Source organism: Electrophorus electricus, chromosome 12 (assembly GCF_041902795.1).
Source record: "Electrophorus electricus isolate QZ-2024a chromosome 12, ASM4190279v1, whole genome shotgun sequence".
Lineage (NCBI taxonomy): Eukaryota > Metazoa > Chordata > Actinopteri > Gymnotiformes > Gymnotidae > Electrophorus > Electrophorus electricus.
The window spans coordinates 3,020,318-3,043,183 of NC_137508.1; the positions used below are offsets into that span (position 1 = coordinate 3,020,318).

General features: G+C 42.0%; 2 protein-coding genes across 43 annotated transcripts in view; both read right to left on the minus strand.

Annotated features, from left to right (window-relative positions):
- Nucleotides 1-13,644, minus strand: part of bmpr1aa (bone morphogenetic protein receptor, type IAa) — a 20,269-nt gene extending 6,625 nt beyond the window's left edge. Inside the window, exons 1-5 of one of the 21 annotated variants that reach the window (XM_081724330.1) lie at nt 13,505-13,626; nt 13,332-13,366; nt 12,997-13,088; nt 8,278-8,363; nt 3,882-3,926 (exon numbers count right to left, since the gene is read on the minus strand). In XM_081724330.1, coding sequence (XP_081580456.1) covers nt 3,882-3,926; nt 8,278-8,344 — 112 coding nt within the window. In that variant the 5' untranslated portion in view covers nt 8,345-8,363; nt 12,997-13,088; nt 13,332-13,366; nt 13,505-13,626. The other 20 variants (XM_081724331.1, XM_027000407.3, XM_081724332.1 and 17 more) reach the window with 20 other exon arrangements.
- Nucleotides 13,645-14,736: 1,092 nt separating this feature from the next.
- The window catches only part of ldb3a (LIM domain binding 3a), a 41,418-nt gene continuing 33,288 nt past the window's right edge, over nt 14,737-22,866 (minus strand). For 9 of the 22 annotated variants that reach the window (XM_081725311.1, XM_081725313.1, XM_081725306.1 and 6 more), the window contains 8 exons: nt 22,251-22,382; nt 20,301-20,357; nt 18,946-19,238; nt 18,489-18,816; nt 17,534-17,714; nt 16,931-17,051; nt 16,556-16,671; nt 14,737-16,477 (listed from right to left, as the gene is read on the minus strand). In XM_081725311.1, coding sequence (XP_081581437.1) covers nt 16,388-16,477; nt 16,556-16,671; nt 16,931-17,051; nt 17,534-17,714; nt 18,489-18,816; nt 18,946-19,238; nt 20,301-20,357; nt 22,251-22,382 — 1,318 coding nt within the window. In that variant the 3' untranslated portion in view covers nt 14,737-16,387. The remainder of the gene's footprint in view (nt 16,478-16,555; nt 16,672-16,930; nt 17,052-17,533; nt 17,715-18,488; nt 18,817-18,945; nt 19,239-20,300; nt 20,358-22,250; nt 22,383-22,866) is intronic. The other 13 variants (XM_081725310.1, XM_081725322.1, XM_081725319.1 and 10 more) reach the window with 4 other exon arrangements.

Here is a 22,866-nt window from a genome sequence, read left to right on the forward strand (position 1 = left end):
ACGACCACACAACACAGAAGCATAAAAATGAGATTAGTGTAAGTAATTAGGGCAACGTAACACCAGCACTAGCCTACCTTTCTTGAATCTGAAAATATAAACAGTGGAATAATGCCAAAGAGGATAATCACAGTAAACAGATAAAAATAATTTATTTACTCATGACTATTACTGCAAAACATTTAAAAAATAATAATAACTTACTAATAAAAATATGCACTGCTTAGCTTTTCAAATAGCTATAATTTACAGTATAGGGTAACATCTGTGGAGCAAATTCGCCTACCCAAAGCTACTCCCAGACACACACACACACAAAGTACAAATGACAGATCAGGGGAAACACCCTAACAAAATATGGCCTAAAGGAAGTGAAGCAGTTATATCCCCTGATAACATTTGGTCTGCCTTTGAAGTGTACACTATCAGAACATTGGGAAACAAGGAGACCTTACAGACATGCTAGAAGGAACCATTAAAGCTGTGGAGAACTTCCACAGCTCCTAGGCATCAGACCATTCGGTGCAAGAATGCCGGCCAACAGTTTATCTTCCATATATGGGAAGCAAACTCTTACAATGGACATTTGGTCCATTCTCCAACTCTGGTCTTCTGAATTGCATACGACATCCTATTTCACATTACAGAAAATGAACTCACAAGTAGAGCAAGATTGTCTAGACATATTACAAACGCTCAGGAAATGTAAATGAGGTCATTTCTGAAATAGATCTAAACCAATAACTCTCACGTAGGTGGCGGCATGGCCTCGATCCCAGGCTGCAAGGCACGGCCCTCATGATGACTTCAGGCCCAAGCACAGAGCACGGGTGGAAAGTTAAGGGTAAAGAAGGGCCTGGACAGGGATCAAAGGAGCCAAGCCTCAAATAGAAACCAGAAAGGCCTCTCGCACGCCCTCAGTGTCATGAACTGCCATTCGGTGCTCCTCGCCTCTGCCTCTGTCCCTGCGCAGAGTCACCAGCCAAAAGCACCTAGAAATGAGACATGGTTGGGCAGCTTTTCATGCCGCGAAGGTCACATTCACAGCTACTGAAAAGCCGGCATCTTCCTGAACAGCAAAGAGGCAGACAACACCACCACCCTCTTGAAATGCCAAAGGCCCTTGTGAGTGCTGCTGTCGACATTTGGATGGCTGTGCTCTTTAAAAAGTTGGCATGTCTCAGCACCAAACCCATCAGGGTTCTTCAAGCTTATAATGAAGACACTTTGCTTGGCCAAAGCCTCTGTCCCCAGTCACAGGCCCGTGATTGGCCAAAGACCATAGCAAGTGGACCAGGTCTCTGCCGGGCTGCCAGGAAACGCCTGAGCTCCCAGTCTGCATATCCACATGTGTGCTTCATTCTGTCCTTAGTTACAGCAGAGTCTGAGGTCTGGCAAGGCACCCGCCCGCCCCGTAACGGGCCCCTGCGTTTACTGCCAGACACACTCTACTGCCGCTCTCTTAAAGCAACAAGGGGCAGAGCATGTGTGAGGCTTCGGTGTGGGACACACAAACACATACCTACTACAACTCCAAAGATTTCCTGAGGCACACAGATTGAAAAGTTTGATTAGTAATCTGTGGACAATTAAAAATTGTTTTAGTTCTATCATATTTGAGATGATATTTTTAAATGTATAAATCAGGAACGTCGGTACTTTGGTAGTGTGTATTTACTAAAATCACCTGTAAATGTTAAAGTTACTAAACTAAATATTAGATATTCATCAAATATTGCACAAAGCCCACCTATGCATGCTAAAACCAAATGGTGTGTCTTACAGGGACAACAGTTACATAGAGAGAGGCATAGGGAACATTAGGGACAAACCACTAAGTCACTGGTAATGGGACACATACATCTAAACACATATGCCAACAGTAAAGGTAAATAGCAACAACGACATCGCCACCTGGACCCATTTAATTTTTTCTCTAATTTGGGAATATACCTCTGTTATGAAAATTCTCATAGTTAAATCTTGTGTGTCAAACATGATAACATTCATAAAATCATTGTGGCCCACACGTTAATACTAATGAACTACTATTGCCGACAAACAATAAATCAATGTGTAGACAGGTAGGTATATCATTAGTCCCTCTTAAAGTTAATGGGTTTGTATCTAGCTTTCAGCGATTCAGAGATACAGCTGTCTGGACCTTAACTTTTGACAAATTAGTCAAACTGTTTACCACTAATGGTGCATGAGAAAGTGCCAATTAGCCTGAAGAGCCCACCTGATCACGCTAAAAGAATGGACAAAAAAGTCCTATAATGTTTGGAGGCAGGAGCTAATTTGGGGGCTCTCGGTTTCCTGTGGTGACCTTGCACTATCGTTATGATCAAGTTTCAGGCATTCAAAGAGCTTGCTGAAATTTCACCTGAGCCGTTTCTGATGAGTAAGGGGGAAAAAGGATACATCAAAAAGAGTGGTAACCATTTGCACATCTCTGTTACCAGAAAAGACAAGGGGGCACTTATAAGCCACCTGCTTTGGGGTTTGCCCTAAATCTCTAAAGGCAGCTAGCTTAGTACTTTTAAACATCATCATCATCATCTACCTGGGCTGAGGGATTGTCGCATGTTCCTTGGGCAAAGTAACATTACAAGAGGTCCTGTCAGCTGAACAACTGTAGAACACCAGAAGTGAAGGCTCGTAGGGACAGTGCTACCTGGCAGCTTCCTTTTTCTAGGTGTTACAGCACCAGCTAGTTAAAACATCCCACACAACACACACAAAGTGCACTAAAACAGCCCAAGAGACAAGCTAATGTCTCAGACAGGAGAAAATGCTGAGTATGTCACAGCACAATCAAAAGATCGTTTCTGATGGGATGAGCCCTAATCTTGGATGTTTTTAGGTGACCTGGAAGTGAGTGAAAGCACAGAGAGTGATTCCTTCCTGAGGACAATGGTTCTGAAAAGCCAATTTCCTGGAGCAGGTCTGACGGTGTTATACAGGAAATAGTCAATATGTGGAAAAAGGAAGAGAGAGCAGCAACAACCAGCCAACAGCTTCCTGCTGTGGTGTGGCTGGGAGGACTCCAGAGAGTCGTGGTTTATGAAACCCTGAACAGGACCTGGGCACCTTTCTAGGCTCAAAGCAACCGGCTGCGGAGGTATCAGAGGGACTCGTTTACAAGGTTCATAAACTACTCCTTTACAGAAGGCTCAGGTGAGTTTATGGGACCAAGTGAGTGAACAAGCTCGCGTGTGCAATCAATCCCAAGACCGGTAGCAGAATCTGCACGTTTTTACTGACCTCTAGCAAACGATATCAATTACGCCACTCATCACAGTGCGCATTTAAAAAAAAAAAAAACAAAACAAAAAAAACCTTGAGGCATTAAACTCCAACCATATCTCATTCCTATCTCTCAAAATCTACTATGCCATTTTAAAAACGAAGACATACTCAGTGTCAGGTTCAATGTCAACGTGAAATTTTAACTTATGCAGCCTAAAATCTGACGGTTCCACCGGCAACTACGTGCCTACAGCTTTTGCAGTCATGTAATAACAGTCACAAAGGGCCCAATGGTATTTGAGTATCTTCACCAAAGCAACTGTGTGACACGGATCATCTCAGGTTGCGAGGCAGTTAAAAGGAAGATTAGCTTGATATCAATTAGCCTTCAGTCAAAGCTGGTTAATCAGTACACTGAACAAAAAGTGTAATCATGACAGTATTTGTCCAATAGGTTTGTCCCTGTGAGAATGGCCAGCCAACAGCTGACAGTTCAATAGCTTATTCTGACAGTCTATAGTTAATCCCCTTTATCAATGAATAATGATTCAGAGTAAGTCTGAACAGAAATTTTCCACACAAAAAAAAAAAAAGAAAAGAAAAAGAAAAAAATAGGAAAATGACTTTACCTTCAGCTCCATGAAGAAAAACAACGCAGACTCCAACCAGAACGACTGCGAAAAAATAAAAGCAGCTCATTTCAAAACGTCGTCGTAGTAACTTTCAGGACGCGCAAGCCGCCTGCCTCGGTACTCCTCTCTGTGCCAGAGCTGCTCGAAGTGTCTGGAGGAGCAATAGCGGAGTCCCAGGCAGAAGACTGGAGAGGGCGAGGGGAACACGCAGGCCGGACCAGAGAGGGCGAAGACGCCGCCGCAATGGCACAAGAAACTCAGACCTTTGTCCTCACAAGGTCCTCTATTCTAAAGCACTGTAGAGGACAAAGAGGGGAAATAACGCTGCACATTAGGCACATCAATCCAGAGATGTTATGCAGTACATTCAACCTTCACTGCTCACTGCACACAAACTCTTTCAATAATGATTACAGATCTTTAAAAAGTAACAATTGTACGTTATCAACAATTTCTGACTATCAGTTCAATGGAACTGCTGAGCGAGGTGTTGGATTAACTGGTGGTGTACATTTGGCAAGATGTGAATAAGATCACAGCCAATACATCACAGTTCATTACTGCTTAAAACTGGGAAACAAAAAAAGAAGGACAAAGAAAGATAGAGATAGTGGTGCTGGTTAGATGTCCAACAGACAAGCTTTCATGTGAGACGCACCAGGCATTGTGCTGCACTGACCTCTAACCTCTCTCACACACACACAGGTTTTCCAGGACTGACCACATGACCACTACCGGCCATCACAGACCCACAGATGCCCGCACTTAACCACTTCTTTTACTGTGGAACTGAACAAACTCAGTTTTATCAGTGCTGAGGAATACAGAAACTTTTTTTTGCTAGTATTTGAAATGATTTTCCTCTTCGTCATATGGGATGAATCTATAGCCATGGCTGAGTGTGTCCCCGGCTAAAAAGTCCAATGGGGGAAAGACAGATACAGGACATTTAAACCAAACTTGAAACTTGAAACATTTAAATGACCTTTCACTGATAAGGAAGATCCCTAGTTTCTCATTTTATGTAGGTCCCTTGTCTAGTAAATATATTAAAAAAAAAAAATTACTGAAACTACCACACAGACAGAAACTATTATAGCTAAAGAACTCTGGCAGGGAGGCTATTGGGGGGACTATTCAGTCAACTCTCCCTCATGCTAGAATACTTTTTCCACAGACTTGGCCTCACAACCCCTGTCAAAACAGCACTTTTCCTAAACACGGCAACATGCCCAAATGGTTTTCGAAAGATGTTGTGCAATTAGCCACATGGGCTGGATCCAGCGTTAACAGTGTGACGTGTCTGGTGCGTTGCAGGTCTGTAGGTCTCTCCGCAATTAGTGGCTCTGAGCAGAGCCTCTGTTAAGGGTGGAGGCAAATTAGTAGAGAGTGGGTCAGTGTCTGTCAATTCTGATTTGCCCAAGAGGGACAAAGAGCCATGACCTGTTGCCCACTTTTCATACAACCCCTACACAGAGGGCACAGCAGCGAAGCCAAGCGTGCCCACGTGTGCGCGTGCACTACACTGCTGGTGGAGAGACACAGAGGTACAGGTGGTTACCAACAGGGAGGGGAGAAAAGTCTGCAGAGAAGGCACAGGCCTGCAAATCTGGAATCCATCTGTGAATGTTGATGGATTTATTTTATTTTCTATTACTTTGGTGCTGAGATGATGCAGAAACGTGAGGCAGCTTAGGCAGCACAGACATGGCCCAACTGGTCCTGGAGAGAGCATACAGTAAAGAAAACAAACCCTCACACCTACAGTATGTGGGAGACACATGTCTGGGTGTTAGGAGGATGAATTTATCCAGAAACCTCGTATCGCTTAATCCGAGTAGCAAACCTAGATTTTTGAAGGGGCTTTTACAATAAAATAACCCCCTTTGGAATATGTCAGCATAAACTATACAAATTATATGATCAAAGCACTAATCCAAGTCCAACTGAAATATCATGGTTGGACCTACATGTAACAGTCCTCAAAGTTTACATCAAAAACAACTACGTGGGAAAGCGGGCCAAAATTCGTCCCATTCAGTAGAATAAAGTAGAATGTAATATTACCTAAATTAGGTGTCCATATGTGCCAGTATATTAGAATGGAATAGAATTACAGATGTTCTACTTCCTTATTTTAAATGGGACTTAGCTGATTAGTAAAAGTTATTCCTTCCATAAACAAGTTCCTGAAGGATAAAAAAAACTTGTTATCTAGGACAAAAAGGTAATCTCACAATCACCTTTCTGAACTGTGTGTATACCACACTGCAACACAACATTAAAATATAGTTTAGAGTTTCATTATACCTTACTGGACCATTAGAGTTCACTGGCGCCATACAGTCACGTAATGTCACAAGTATCAAAGAAGACATTGTACTGTGAAACCAGGGTGCACCTGTGTAGACACTTGTAGCCAGTCAGTGATGTCTAGCCATTTCTGGAGAAGGAATATATTTTGAAAGGACACACTATACAGGAGTACCTCTAATCAGTTAACCACTTGTACATGCTGGCATAACATCATTAACGGTGGTTCACATACATTTTTGAACGGCCTCTCTGCTAACAATCGTACATCACTATATGTGCCATATAATTACATTTAAACCTTTCAATCAGTGATATAGTTTGAGAAAGTGTCAACTACACAAAGTGCATACACACACACGGTAGCAAATAAGCATATATTATTTAAACCAGCCTACCTCAAACCATGCTTGCCAAATATGAAAAATGTAAATGAGAATACAGCAAAACAGCGAGGAGAGAAGAGTCAGTGTGTCAAACACCAGCCCTCCATCATCACAGCTCATACAGCTGCCAGTCTCCTGCCTACCCAGCGCAGCCTGGCATTTGGCTGGCGCCTGCTTTCCTGGCCGGCTTGTTCTGGATCCCCACTGCTTCTGGGGGCCCCCTCCCTGTAGGCAGTGCAGCGTGCGCTGCCGCCTTCCTTCTCTCCGTATCGGCGTCCCGCCTGGCATGGCTTTCAAGGCACGCTGCATGGCAGGGCAGACTTTCTGGCTCCAGAGCCATTGTCTGCTTGGCCGCTTTGCGCCTCATCCTGGGAATGGATTAGCATAAGAATACCGAGGCCCACTGAGATGTGTCCCGCTGACCAGCGCTCTCTACATCCTTCTCCTCTGTTCCTTCTGCTTCTGATCTCTGACATTTCACTACCAGCCAATACAAATAATCAACGTAATGATGCCCTCAGTAGTCTATCAGAAGAGAAGTTCATTCGTGGAGCAGCTAACTCTGGGCCAGATCTGCCTGAGAAGCAAAGTGAACTGGAAGAGACTAGATCATAGCCAGCGTAAAACTCCACCTAACTGTTATTCCGGTGAGGTCAACCAGGGCAATAAAAAGTCCACAGGTCATAAATGCACTATTTACACACTAACTACATGATACTGATCATTGATGTGTATACTAGCTAGGTGATTAGCCAGTCTCTCTCTGCCACAAAGCCAGATAAACCTTATATACACAGCTAATATAACAAGTGGTAGTTAAGTTAGCTGTTAACTAGTTAACTGTTGGCTAATCCAAGAAATATTTGTGTTAGCAAACATATAATCTCAGCTAACATGAATGTTAGTGTATTATGCTGCGATTCACTACTAAGATTTCTGGAATATTACTTCTAATGTAATTACTTGGAGACTAACAATGTCAAGTTGCTATAAATACTGCAATCAATATTTTTTGGTCAGGCTACTTGCTATTTTTTGCATCTGTATTCCCTAAAACAAGAAAAACAGAAAATGCTCTTTGACCAACAGTTATACCATATATTATTGTATATAACCTTTGAAGCTAAAGTCTTTATTCCTAGGCATCCTAGGAAATCCTGTATATCCAAGTAAAACAGCAACACCTGCACCCCCCCCCCCCCACCCCAGGTATCTCAGAGGAACTGACCATGCAAATGAAGCACCAAACAACCCTCTGTTCTATATAATCTGAGAACCAAAGTTTTACTGTTTCCTGCACTGGAAATCCATTTCAGTTAAGCATGGCCAAGACAAACATACTGCAGAATAATGTGATGCTGACGTTCCTGGAGCCGACAGAAAGACAGGACATTATCTATTTTGGGAAGCGCTGTGCACTTCGGCTTAACACTTAATGTCTATAAAGTACATAAAAGAAAGCAGAAATTATTATATTAGGCAGCAGCAGTTGACTTAACAAGGTGGGACTGTAAGTAACACTTTAATCATTTAATTTTGACTGGACAGGTGTTTTTATAATGATCGTTATTTCCGAAAGTTTTTCCATTTGGAGTTGGCAGGCACAATGCTTTGAGACATTGCTGGAATGTTTCTGAAAAAGATTAACGTGGAGCACCAGTAGTAGCTGTGCCACAGAGCAGAGGTGTACGTACCGTAATCACACATCCAATCCTCAGTCCCATGCTGACCAAGCACAAGGGGACATGTGGCTGTTGTCATTCACACATCTAGACTCCCACTGCAAAAGGCAAAAACAAAACGAAAACAATTTTAGATACAAATGCACCAGTACCACCTCTTTATCTGCAGTACTGAACCCCAAATATCTCTTGAGGCTTTTTCTGTTGTATGCAGGGATAAGTCACAAATAAAACATCTATAATGGCTGCACCTTTTAAATTTTAACCAAAGAACAACAAATTACACAAGTGGTATGAGCTAAAAAAATCTCACATAACACAAACCACAGGCCTAACACCAAAGGCCCGTGCAGGTCTGCTGTCCACGTGTTCTTAACTGGAGAGTGTGCTGCAGAACCCAGTGCTGCGGTGGTGTGCCAGGACTACACATTCCTCCCATTTCAGTGTCTACATCACAGGTCAGATTTTTACAAATGTGCTCATCTGTATCTTTTCGTGTGTCCAGCTACCACAAACAGGTGGCTAGGCACTCATGGGGCAGTGGTAGCTCAATGTTTAAGGTACTTGACTTGTAATTGGAAGGTTGCTGGTTCAAGCCCCACCACTGCCAAGTTGCCACTGTTAAGCAAGGCCCTTAACCCTCAATTGCTCAAGTTGCACTCAGTCATAATTGTAAGTTGCTTTGGATAAAAGTGTCAGATAAATTCCATAAATGTAAACTAAATTAAGGAAACAGCCAGCTAATGGCTATCAAATTAATGCTGACTTTTGGTGAAAATTTCAAATTCTAAATTAATATTTTTCCACATTTTATTTGTGGATGAACACAATGAATTGCCCCAAATGTAACACTAAACAATGCACAGTAGTATACATGGTCTGTACATCTCACACTATACACCCACAAGTCACGTACACAACATCACTGCACTAATGAAAATCTTATATATATATATATATATATATATATATATTCAGTAGAATAAAGTAGAATAAATTAGAATGTAATATTACCTAAATTAGGTATCCATATGTGCCAGTATATTAGAATGGAATAGAATTACAGATGTTCTACTTCCTTATTTTAAATGGGACTTAACTGATTAGTAAAAGTTATTCCTTCCATAAACAAGTTGCTGAAAGACAAAAAAAACTTGTTATCTAGGACAAAAAGGTAATCTCACAATCACCTTTCTGAACTGTGTGTATACCACACTGCAACACAACAATAAAATATAGTTTAGAGTTTCATTATACCTTACTGGACCATTAGAGTTCACTGGCGCCATACATTTTTATATATATATATATATACACACACATACATACATACATACATACATACATACACACACACTTTTTTTTTAAATCCCTAAGGTCAACTAATCTGTGTAACACTAATTAATAAGCCATTAGGCCCACTGAACACAGGGACAGAACATGAGTTTTTGATACAAGGTGTTTTCTCCACTAAGTTATGTTTGAGAGCTTTAGCAATGTACCATGGCCTTGTGCCACTGACTGCTGCTGCTAAGTACAGTGACAAGAAAGATCACATGGAGGAAAAAAAAGACAAGGTACATTGTACAAGTGCACATAAAAAAAAAATACTCCCCATTAACCCCCTTGATACTGTGAGATTGCAATGTCACTCTCTAATGTGAAAAATCACACTGTGCTTGTTGATTTAAATATACAAGTAAGTATTAACAATTAAAACAAATCAGCCAGTTAAAATACTTGCCTACCTTACCACATTGGTACAATAAAAAGTAGAAGCAATAGAAAGTAAAGCTTTAGGCCCACATGTACTATTTAGCCTTCATCTCTGATGGCTGCAGTACTCAAAACCTACAACAATCTCCTATAAGACGTGCAGCAACTTAAAAAATCATCACAGAACAAAAGCTCTCAAGTTGTCACGTGACATTTCCTTCAAAAACATACAGTGAGTTCAATTTTCTAGGGCACCTTGATCAGAGAGGCATCCCTAAATAACACAGCGAGACCTCCGTTTCTCTTGGCAACAGACAAAAATCACGAATCCCCTTTGGACTCTTCCAGGTTTCAACCTATCTTTGCATATTGCCTATCTGGTGCCGCTCTAAATAATTTACTCTGATAACTGAGAGTATTTAAAGAAAGATCAATACAACTAAAGGACAGCTGGGGGCTTACACAACACAATGAGAACATTCTCATTACAGATGAGGTAGGGCTTCAGCCTTCAGATACACAGCTTCACAAGTTCTCATACTGTTTCATTTTACTGATGAATGCTAAAGAATAAAGACCAAAAAAAAAATTCCCACTTACCTTTCCCCTTTCACTACAAACCATCCAAAAAGTTAATCAATAACACATCAGTCTAGGGAGAGAACAAGGTTTCTGGGGAAATACTTTTACGCTGTGCTGGACGCTCAGGTCTAAGGCAGATGATATAAGAAGGGGAGTGAATGTTTTCCTCTCCTGCTCAGCCATCCTGTCTCCATGGTTAGTCAGAGTGGTGGGCTGGAGTAAAGTGGGGGGGGGGGGGGGGGTGCTGACTTTAGAAGGTGCAGCAGCCTGAAGAAGGCAGGCAGGGATGTGAAACCTGATCTAGCGAACCTCCCCCCACCTCCAACAACAACCACCTCTTCTCTCTGGTTCCACCTCACCATAGACTCTGTGAGGAATCTGATCCTCTATCCTGCTCAGATTGAAATACGCTCCTGGAAGGCTGCAGGGCAACTCAGTCTGGGCTGGAAAAGACAGACACTGTAATAGAACTGGCAGGCAGGAAAAACAAAACACGTGTGTGCGCATTTCTTTGCCACTTTCAACACAAAGGTTTCAGTACTCTCCAACAACAGCATTTTGCTTTGGCACTGCTAAATTCACATCTTTTCATTTACATACATGCTGCACGGAGTATATGGAGGTAGAACTTGAGACGGTGAGGGAACTTTCATACTGTTTGGGAAAACATTCCCATTTCACAAACAACTCGGAGTCACTGCAGTGCATGCCGTTTGTGCTTCAGAACTGCTGGATGAAACACCGGCTTAGTTAGCGTCAGAAATGGAAACTTCTGCAGTTTTAAATGAGTTAACCTACAAATGTCCATAAAACATAAGGAGATCTTTAAATAAAGTGAGATTTCCTGTTACCTTAAGTGAACGCATACAACAATGCACATACTAAACAATAGGAAGGACCGATGTACAAGCCTAATTTTATGAAATGTGTTTGGAGAATATGAGATCAGTGTTCTCCTGGGTTAAAGCTGTTGTAACCTGCATCACTCCTACTTCTGAATAGCTGTAGTCTATTCTGTGATAACCATGTTGGTCCCAGATAGAAATCTGCATTCCATAAGGTGTATCCGTATGTATAAAGCTTTGAATTCATACATTAAAACTTAACATTAACATCAGTATAGCCATCATGGGGAGGTGAAATGTAATAAACAACTCTCTGACCCTTAAGTTACCGTAAGATGGAATTCATGCACATGATCTAAAATCAGTAACAGACTGCAAGGAATCTGCAAAGCCTGTCACTAGTTCAGGCAGTCTCACCCAGAAAAACGGCACTAGACATCCTCACTCCTGCGGTGCAAAATCTTTTTGACATCACGTTGCAGTCGTAGTCACTTATTGGAAAAATATTCACACAAATTCCATCTATTTAACGCCGTTTTATTTTCTCATACTTATTCATATTTTGTTTCCTTAAAAGTACCCAAATACTAGCCAGTGTTGTTTTCGGAATGGAGCGTTTATGGAAAGCGGGGTAACGCAGCTTAGTTGCATCTTTTTGGCATGGACATACAGCAAAGTTCAACTTTAATATCATATTAAATAAACCTGTTTTCTTCATGAAATGCTCGTGTGCGGTCGTTTTGAACGAGTTTCACTGTATTATGAACCATCTGTTGTTGGTTTTTTTTGGTTTTTTTTTTTGAGCGGCTTGGAGCCCGCTGGCTGCTCATGCTTTAGGCTGGAGACAGTAGGCCAACAGCAGAGCTCCGTCCCCCAGTCCGTGTAATGAAAGGCAGCTTTCAACGCCAGGAGGAGAGGCACAGCCGCAGAGGAGGGACGTTGTCTACACGAGTTACGGGAGCAAAGTGCGGCGTCGGCGACACGGTGCACAAGCAGCGCCTGAGCGTCGTCACCAACTGGCAGGCAAAAGTGTCAAACACTTTTATTTGAGCATAAACTGACATGTGCATGTTTAAAAGTTGCCAAATTTACTAATAAGAAGATGTTTCCTACCACAGACTGCTGATGACCGCAGCAGGCGAACATTTCTGGGTGGTCGAAAGCGGCGAAAGTCGCCGGGCTGGCAGGCTTAGCTAACGCTTCTTGGAGCTGGGTGGCCAAGCACAAAACTAGCTAGGATGGGGAGCAAGAAATCTATCTAGCTGGAGAGGGGTCTTTAACTTCACACAACCGGGACAGCCTGGATAACCGGGATAACCTGGGTTAGCTCACCAGCCAGCCGACGGAAACCGTTACCGAGCACGTTGGTGTATAGCCGTAAGTTAGCTAACGCTAGCTATATACGACGTTACTCGTAAATGTAACTTAAGGCTATAAGCAAAGCACAAAAAACAAAAATTAACATATTTCTAGTCGTAACGAGAAGGTTTAAGAGTAACCAATATTATTTAAAGTTTGGTTAGTAAGCCAAAAACAACAAAAACGACACAGCCAAGAGACCGAGGTTAGCAGGCTGGCTAGCACGCACCAGGCTAGCGAGCAGCGGTCTGTCCTCCCCTCGCGCTGGTAACGTTGGTAACGGCATTTGAACACAAACGGTAAAATCACGCAAGTTCATGTCTGAAAAACACACACACAAAAGTGATGAACGGAGTACTATATCAAAGAGTATAAGTAAAAGATTAGCTACCGTAGCGTTAGCTAAGCTGAGCAAAACAATCCTTCAAGTTGAGACAGAACAGCGCAGCGGAACTTTCACAGGCACCCAGGAAAACAAAGCAGTGCGTACAGGTTAGATAACTATATAACCTAGTTAGTGCTCTAGATAAAACCTGCGAAACTGTATTTCGTGTCATCACTTACCCGAGGTTCTGATAATATCCAGAGAGCCTGAATGGCTTTTCGATAATTGTAAAAAAATAAAATAAAATTTATCAAATCTGGAATGACTGGGTCGGACAGGTTCCGTAAGAGGTGCCAGCTAACGCGGCCGTTAACACCTCTAACGGCGAAGCTCCCTATGCAAGCTTACCTACCTTCCTACGACCAGGTTCTCGATCCAGTACGCAGCGAAATTAAAATAACCTGCCAGTATCCTCACAGAAATCACTTCTTAACGGCGGTGGCACAGGAAAGGAGAGACATTTAAGAATTCACCTTTGCGGGTTTTGGACTCAGCAGCGCCCCCCTGTGAGATGTCCCGCAGCTCTTCACATGTCTCATCGGTGCACTTGCGTTGAACTGCAGCCATTTCCCTACTATGAACGAGAATGCCAATACTACGTACTGCGAAATATGTTTAATAATAACACAATGGATAAAAACCACATGAAATAAAAACAAAAAAACAAAACAACACACACACACACACACACACAAAAAAAAAAAAAAAAAAAAAATATATATATATATATATATATATATATATATATATATATATATATATATATATATATGTCCTTATTGTATATCACATCATGTGCTTTCATGTGTTTTCATGTGTTTCAGGTTCCTTGCTAATGGGGTAGAGTTAAAGATTTAGCCATGGATAACTGAAGAATTCGTCAACAGACTGCTGTTTAAAATAAATGAATAAAATCAGGGCAGATGTGAAGTAGATGTGAAATTAGACCACGGTGTCTCTAATGATATTCAGATAAGTAGGCTTGTTTGGGCAGAATAATTCGGTCACAAACCGAAGGTTGAAAAGAAATCTCTTGGCCAATCAGTAACCAATAAAACATGTAACAAACCAAAACTACTAAAGGCATTCAAGTAAAACATAACTGCAGGATGTACTCAAGTAAAGTGCCACCATTATAAAATCAGTCTAACTGTACAGTTTCTGAAAACACATATGGTAAGGTATTTATCATTTCTGACATAAAAACAATACGTTCCCAACCTTGAAAATAAGCCTGCTAAAACAAAAAGCACACATTCACAATGTCTGGCTATCTAAAACTACTAAACTGTCTTAATAAACTGTGTAGTTAAAAAAAAACTTTGAATAAGCATACAGTTCATGAAATTTTAGACAGTCTTGACTCAATTAGGTTGTAAATTCCTATATATAAATGCATACCTTCAAATACATGCCTGACAATAGGTGCACTCCACAAGTCTCCTTTACCTAATTAATTTTAAACAGTATCTCAAAGTTCAGATGTTGAATTCGCTCCAGTTATTACTATACTGTGGCTGAATTTTTCATGCAGTAAATAGTTTGTGTAACTTCAAGTAATAAATACACAATGACACAATGCAATTAGGTAAGAACAACATTTATTACCTCAAGTTACACTTAAATAAAGAAGCAAATTGATTAAGTAAATTAATTTGAGTTGAGGTAATAACTTGTCTTAAACCTTGCAATTCAGTGAAGCAGAAATCAATCTTACTTTGAGAGAAAAAGTTAAAAGGCTATTTTCATTTGGCAGATTTCCTGAAAATCATGTTTGGAAAATAATCAGCAGTTTGCTCCACACATAAACCTGTTGCAAAATTTCACAATACTTAGTGCACAGTTTAGTTTCATGATTAAGTAGTTCCAGAACACACAATAAATAAAGGTACAAAAACTAGTCTAAAACCCAATGGTACACAAATGCACCTCAGTGCATTATTTGAATGGAAACTGTTCAAATAATTTATGATGTATATCATGAATGATACCGTTGCCTAATCAGCCATTGAAGTACTGCTTGACCTTGTTATATGGCCGAGATTATCTGATCTTTACTTGTTTCTCCAGTTCTTGTCAGAAAAGAGGCAGCATGATTAAATTTAATAGCAGTTTGTATATTGGATCAAAGGTAAACATACCAGATGTGTGACTATGTGAAATTATTTGACATACACATGGGAAAAAGAACATTTGATGCATGCACATTACAAACGCATACACAAGGAAATCCATGCAAAAGTTATCACACACATACAAAAAAGGAGTACATTAGCATGTATAAAAATGACTCAGTCAGCAATATAAAGACTACTCTTCAGTTTACTGCCTCAGCCAAGTGAGTTTGTGTTATTAGTGTTTGTGTGTAGGTTAGTTTGAGAAAGATAACTATCACATCTCAAAGTGTTCATGTATACAAATAATGTAAGGTCACAAAATAACAATAAGATATTTTAAGTTCTCATTTCTGGCTTAAGGCACATCCAATCACATAGGTACTTTTCAGACGTTCAATAGGTTTAAAGTCTATAATCATGACACCAGTCAGTATATTTTGCTTAAAAATGAACCCAACAACCTTAATTACAAATCAATTTTTATATCTCATACCACGTTCTAAAATACATTCTAAGTAGTAGCATTTCCCTTGTTGTTGTTGGGTTTTTGTTTGTTTGTTTGTTTTTTTCCACAAATTCAGCTATGACAACTAACCACAATCCTAAAACCTCAAAACAGGATTATCAAATTCTAGTTCAATAAAAAGTGAAAACAAAATCTCACCCACCTATATCAGCACATTGCATATGTATGTTAATACAACATACTTACTCATACAATCATTTTAAGATGCTATGTCCCTTCACACTTTACTCCTTGAGTTCTCAATTCGTGTTGGTAACCTCAGTTAAAACCTGTATTAAAATGCATTTTGTGCCCATGAATAAAAGCACAAACTGTTCAGTTCTGTAACGAAAAAGAAAGTAATGATTTCTTAAGCTCTTTCTCTACATTAGCATTTCGATGTAATCTTTGTTATATATATATATATATATATATATATATATATATATATATATATATATATATATATATATATATACACATATATATATATTCCATTATATGGCATTAAGTTCTTCCTCAGAAGAGCTCTTGCCAATGGGAAGATGGACACAGTGTCCGGCAGGGCAGGGTTTGGTGGAGCGGGGGCAGGGTCAGTTTGCTGTGGGCGGGACTACACGTTGATGGCATGAGCATGCTTCTTGCACAAAGGTTTATCCTTCTTCGAGTAGAAGGGCTGGCCCTCCAGGTTTATATGGCAGACCTGCATTAAAAGAAACATGAGGGGATTATTCCTGTGAAGATGGACGCACGCAGGCACTTTGAGCGTTCTTGCCTTTACCGTGCAAACGAAGCAAGTGTCATGCCATGTATAACCAAGAGCCTCGATAAATTTGTCCCCAGCCTCCACTGGGAAGTCGCACCCATGACACTTTGTGCTGAAGAGAGCAACATAATCTAGGGAAAAGGGAATGATGGTGAAAAACCAGGAGAAAAAATGGAGAAACCACACACATCCTGATCTCATCATGCACAATACAGGGAGGGCGAGTTTGGTTTTTAGAGCTGGTTAAAATTAGGTGTCTCAAACTTAATATTCTGCATGGAAAAATGATGATGTGCAGTGCAGTGTGACAGATGACTGCACACCTAAGGTCTTCCACTATCAGGAGATGTAAAGGTCATGACCACGACATGCACAGTTGATGTTCGTTACCTTTCTCACAGTAAGGTTCTCCATCTTCCATATGGAAGAGGCTGTTTCCAAAGGCCTTCCCACATGCAGCACACACGAAGCAGGTGGTGTGCCAGGTCTGCCGCAATGCATGCATCACTTCCTGTTTAGGGCACAGTGGGCATGTGACTGCCTGCACATTCGCCACGTCTCCACTTGCATGTGGATATGACCATGTGCATGTTTAAGGGTCTGAGTGTGTGTCTTGGTGTGTATGTGTCTGAGCTTGCTTCCTGGTATGTATTTGACTGAGTATGTGTGTTGATGTGTATTTTTCTGAATGCGTTTCTTGGTGTGTATGCAAGCTAATGTATTTCTTGGTGTGTATTTGTTTGAGTGTATTTCATGGTGTGTATGCATGAGAGTGTGTTTCTTGGTGTGTTATGTGTGTGTGTGCTTCTTGGTGTGTATGCATGTGAGTGTGATTCTTGGTGTGTATGTGTGTTTCTTGGTCTGTATGTGTGTGAGTGTGTTTCTTGGTTTATATGTATGTGGGTGTGTTTCTTGGTGTGTTATGTGTGTGTGTGTGTGTGTGTGTGTGTGTGAGCGTGTTTCTTGGTGTGTATGTGTGTGTGTTGAACTCACCCCCATGATCTTAGTGTTGCAGCGGGCACATGTAGGGGCGAAAAACTCTCTGTAACAGTTCTCACAGTAAACATTATTCTGCTCCTCCACAAAGCTGACGTCAGCTAGAGATGTGTGGCAGTAGTGGCAGTTAAACTCCTCCGGATGCCAAGATCGGCCCAGTGCCACCAGGAAGGGCCCCCTATGAGGAGACAACCCAGAGTAGCCATCAGCTGGCGAAAACCTCACCCATTACATTAAGCTTAAAAAGGTATTTATCAGGGCAGTGAGACATTTGCTACAAGAAGTAAGGCAGTGGTACATTTCCCCAAACTTCTTTCATTGTCAAACTGCCTGCTTTTAGAGCTTTGTCCTGTTCTAGTGTTCCCACACACCTGTAGGTGTGTGGAGGGCAGAGCTCTTTTTGTTTTAGGTCTGAACAATGTGTTACCCAGCTGATGTTTTGGGGAACCAAACCTTTGCGCATCTCACAAGATATCAATAACCTTTTAAATGTATTGTACAAATGTTTATTGTATGTTTACATTTACATCATTTAGCTGACACTTTTATCAAAAGTGACTTACAGTTATGACTGAGCACAGCTTGAGCAATTGAGGGTTAAAGGCTTTGCTCAGGGGGGCCAATAGTGGCAACTTGGCAGTGGTAGAACCAGAAACCTTCTGATTACAAGTCAAGTACCCTAACCACTGAGCTATCAATGTTTACCTACACATGTTTATATTTATATAGTGTTTATTATGCAACACTTCCTGGCCAGATAAATAGCTTATCATTTTTGGATGGCCTGAGGCAGTTGTGAACATCACTGGAAAGTGCGTGAGAAAGTGAAGGCCGGGTCTGCTAGCCAATGAGGTCGATCATAGGTCAGACCACGTCCAGCTCCGGGTTCTCTTTGAGTCGGCTATTTCTAGAACACGTAGTGTTTGTGTAGGGTGTGTCCTTCATATCGTACCTGATGATATTGTTGCAGAAGCCACACATCGGTGTTCTGTTGCTGCCAGCAAAGCGCTCTGCCCTCTGGGCCACCCCACGTGCCACAGGTGGGAAAGGGCCAGGGTTGAAGGCAGGGCTGGGTGCAGCGGGTGGGCCGGGAGCAGGAGCAGGGTTGGGGTTATAGACAGGAGCAGGTGGCGCGGCCGTGGGAAGAGGCTGCACTTTGACACTGGTGGTGGTGGTCTTGCTGGGGTCAAACTTCTGGGCAAAGGTGTCATCTGTGACCCAAGGGGGTCTGTTGGAGGCAGCAGGGGTGCCAGGGGCAAAAAGCTGAGCTGGAGCTGGAGCTGACAGACATAGAAAGGTTAGAGCAACAGGAGTACAGCAATATATAAACAAAACAACCATCAGAAATTCTTGTGTGTTGATGTTTGCATGTGTGTATGTGTGTGTATGCGCCTGTGTATTTGTGCTACCTGGAGCAGAAGGATAGGCTGTAGGTACAATGCTGGCGGTGCTGACCACTTTAGGCGCTGGTAGACCGACAGGGATTTGGATGGAACTGTGCTGCATGGGTGGAGCCTGATGCATGGGTGGAGTCTGATGCATGGGTGGAGCCTGATGCATGGGTGGAGTCTGATGCATGGGTGGAGCCTGATGCATGGGTGGAGTCTGATGCATGGGTGGAGTCTGATGCATGGGTGGAGCCTGATGCATGGGTGGAGTCTGATGCATATGTGGATGCATGGGTGGGGGCTGCATATATGGACTGGAAGAAAGGTTTTGAGAACGTGTGAGCTCCTTTCAGTCTGAATTAAAATCTTGTAATCCAAAATGCCATTGGTTTTAGCCAGATATGTTTTAAGCAGCTCCAAATGAAACATTTATTTATTTATGTATTTTTTTCAGGGTTAAATACATTATTGACTTTGCACATCCTAAAATTCTACCACTAGTTTTCCCTAAGCACAAAGCTAAGATTTCTGAAGGATATCTGTTAAAGAGAAAGTCCAGGTGTGACAATACCTTAACTGACTTTTCCCTTCATCAGAAAAATGTGTTAAAGTATAAGTTAGTGTGGTTTTTAAGCACCTGAGACCCACAAAGAGAGAGAGAGACAGCCTGGTATCAAAGAGAAAGTGATAGAAGAGAGAGCCTCCATTGCCACAGTGAAATAGACAGCACAATTCTTTTATACATACAGAAAGATCAGAAAGGGTTAAAACACAAAAAGTTAAAGGTTATCATAAAAGCGTAAGTATTGTCCTTAGAGTCAGTGAGCTAGAAACAGAAATAAGAAAAGGTTGGTTATTCCGGACAAGGCAGTTACTCTGCCACTGATCAGAAAAAGAGGAGTTTGGGAGAGAGGGAGAGAGAGAGAGAGAGAGGGAGAGAGAGGGGGGGGAGAGAGAGAGAGGGGGAGAAAGAGGGAGAGAGGGAGAGAGAGAGGGAGAGAGAGGGATGGAGAGAGGGAGAGAGAGAGAGGGAATAGGAGAGAGAGGGAGAGCGGGAGAGAGAGTAAGAGAGAGAGGGAGAGAAAGGGAGAGGGAGAGAGAGAGAGAGAGAGGGAGAGAAAGGGAGAGGGAGAGAGAGAGGGAGTAGGAGAGAGAGAGGGAGTAGGAGAGAGAGGGAGAGAGAGAGGGAGAGAGGGATGGAGAGAGGGAGAGAGAGAGGGAGAGAAAGGGAGAGGGAGAGAGAGAGAGAGAGAGAGAGAGAGAGAGAGGGAGAGAAAGGGAGTAGGAGAGAGAGAGGGAGTAGGAGAGAGAGAGGGAGTAGGAGAGAGAGGGAGAGAGAGGGAGAGGGAGAGAGAGAAGCTGGGTCTCTCCAGTACCTGGGGCCGAAGGTTTGGTACTGTGACCTGTAACCAGAGGCAGACTGCATCATGAAGCTACAACGTGAAAGTAAGAAGGAAAATGAGTGTGAGGGATGTGAGTAAGGTATCCAGACAGAGAGAAAGAGAGTGAGAGAGATGCACATGTGAAGCTCACTGCACTAAGCTACAGTATAAGTGAACATGGCAATAAACAGATCACGACAGACCATTACCACCTTCTGTAGAGATAACGTGCACATACTCACACCCTCAACAATACCTGAACAAACATATACTGGGTTGTCCATGTACATAAGAGAGTTAAGCTTTGAGCCTGAAGACTACATAGGACACTTCATCCCTGGCATGCTGACAAAATGGCCTCGTTCTCAGTCATATGTGAAATGTCATCTAACACGGCGGTTTTCTTTCATGGTAATGAAATCTGCTTCACGATGGAAATTGGCAGTAGCCCTGTTGCAGAACAACTGTACCGAATCAGTCCTGCAACGGCAGATCAAACCTGAACTAACGGCACATGCACACGTGATTAACCCAGTATCACTTTTGCAAATAAAAACATATTGTTGAGAGCTAGGTCATAAGAAGTGAAAAGGTTTGATTTAAAGACATATTTTTAATTTCAGCGAAGCTCTATACCAGATAAAGAAAACTAAACTACTAAATTAAAAAAAAGAATTCCACTGAGAGTGCACCCAGTTCAGATCTTACCGTATATGAAACTTTTGAAGACTGACAAATTTAACACGATATGAAGAATATAACAAATGCGTGTATATGTTTGCTAAAGTCTCATCATCCCCACAGCAATTTAATCTTCACTCCAGTCCACACAGCATCAAGCAGAGTGCCATAAGCAAGGCAAAGGCGCCACGGCAACATGCAGGCTGAACCCCTGCGGGGAAACACTGCCTTCTGCATAAGTGAAGCTTCACTGTAAAAGCTAGTAAGAGATGTTGGCTTGACTCATCTGACCTATCAATGCAAAATGTATTTAGCCGCTGGGGTCGGACAAGTCAGATGAGACTTGGCGAAAGCAATTGTTTTCCATACACCGTATATATTTAAACGAATAGGTTTTTACAGTGCATGGAGATGTGTTGGTTAAAGTCTGGGTGAGCATGCAGGGTGCAGAGGACGTGCAGAGTGAACGCTGGTGAGCATGGGATGGAGGACCTCAGCACTACATTCATTCTCACTGTCACACTGGATATGGCCACTATGAAATACTGTACGGCTCCGCCCCATTAAGCAGCCAGGGTAACATTATGTCATAAAGACGTCACATCATAAAAATTGTTGCTGTGCTCTTTCTTGGTCATAAAAACATGACCTGAAGGTTACGAGCTTAAAGAGTGTTTCTGGGTGCGTATAAAATATGTCAAATGGAGCACTTGGACATGAAGATAAAGACCATGAAGATAAACTCTTGTTTTTGGTGTGTTGGGCTCCCTGGAAAGAACAGCATGAAGTCAAAGCTCTTAACAGACACAACCCGCCAGATTGACAATGCATAAGGCTTTACTTCAGTGTTCCAAGAAGCATCATAAATTTGGGTTTTTTATTCTTATGATTGGACTGGTCATTGGAAATATGCAGGCAGAAATGCACAGTGCATGAATCATTTCTCCTGTTGAGTTTTTGGCTTATGTAATTCTGGCATTCCATATCGATGGGTCCTTCTCTTTGCTAAACACAAGGTTAGTACAAACGCTGTCCCAGGATGGGACCATAAATGTAGGAAGATTGACTGTGACAAGGCACAACTCTGACTAAAGTCAGAAGAACGAGATTTGCATCCTGCTTCTCAAGTCACACATACTTTGCACCCAGCAGATGGAAAAGAAGCACAGATAGTAGAAAACAAGCTTTCTCAGCCCCGTATCCCAGCATCCTCGGCCACTCTGCACACCCCTCTAGTGTGTTTGGCCTGGCGTGCGTCGGTACCTCTGAGCCTTGGCTTTTCCTGAGGGAAGAGCAGGCTTGCGCTTGGGCAAGGCGCTGGCGCAGAAGTGTGGGGTGATAGACAGGGCCTCCAGCGCTGACGTAGGAGGCGTCCCTTTCTTATACGCGTGGTTTCTTAATGGCAGCCAGCGAGACAGGCATGAAAGAGTGACTGGGGTTTAAAGTCAGGGTCACCTAGCTTTTTCACCTGACCAACATCAACACATCCTTCTCTAGCTGATAAAGCTGAAGAAATATTTGGGGCATTGTTATCAGTTATTAGCAAATGGATCTGAGCATATATTTTGTGTTCACAAACATTTTGTGAATAATTTAATGTTGAACAACTTTTGCTGTTCTGAAGTGTTTGACATTTGGAGTAATCTGGAGTGGCATCAAGTCTAGAATTCTCTCTAAATCTCAATTTAGAGTTCCAAGTCTGGTCATTTAAGAACCTTCTTGCACCCTTACTGCCATCCAGGCAGTGTTAAAACAGATGCAGCCATGCGTGGACCTTTGCATTAGTCTTCCACTTAAACAAGAGAATGAGAATAGTGATAGCAAGTCAGATCATTCTAGACAATGTCCTGACTAGGATGAAGGAGGGATGGAGATTGGG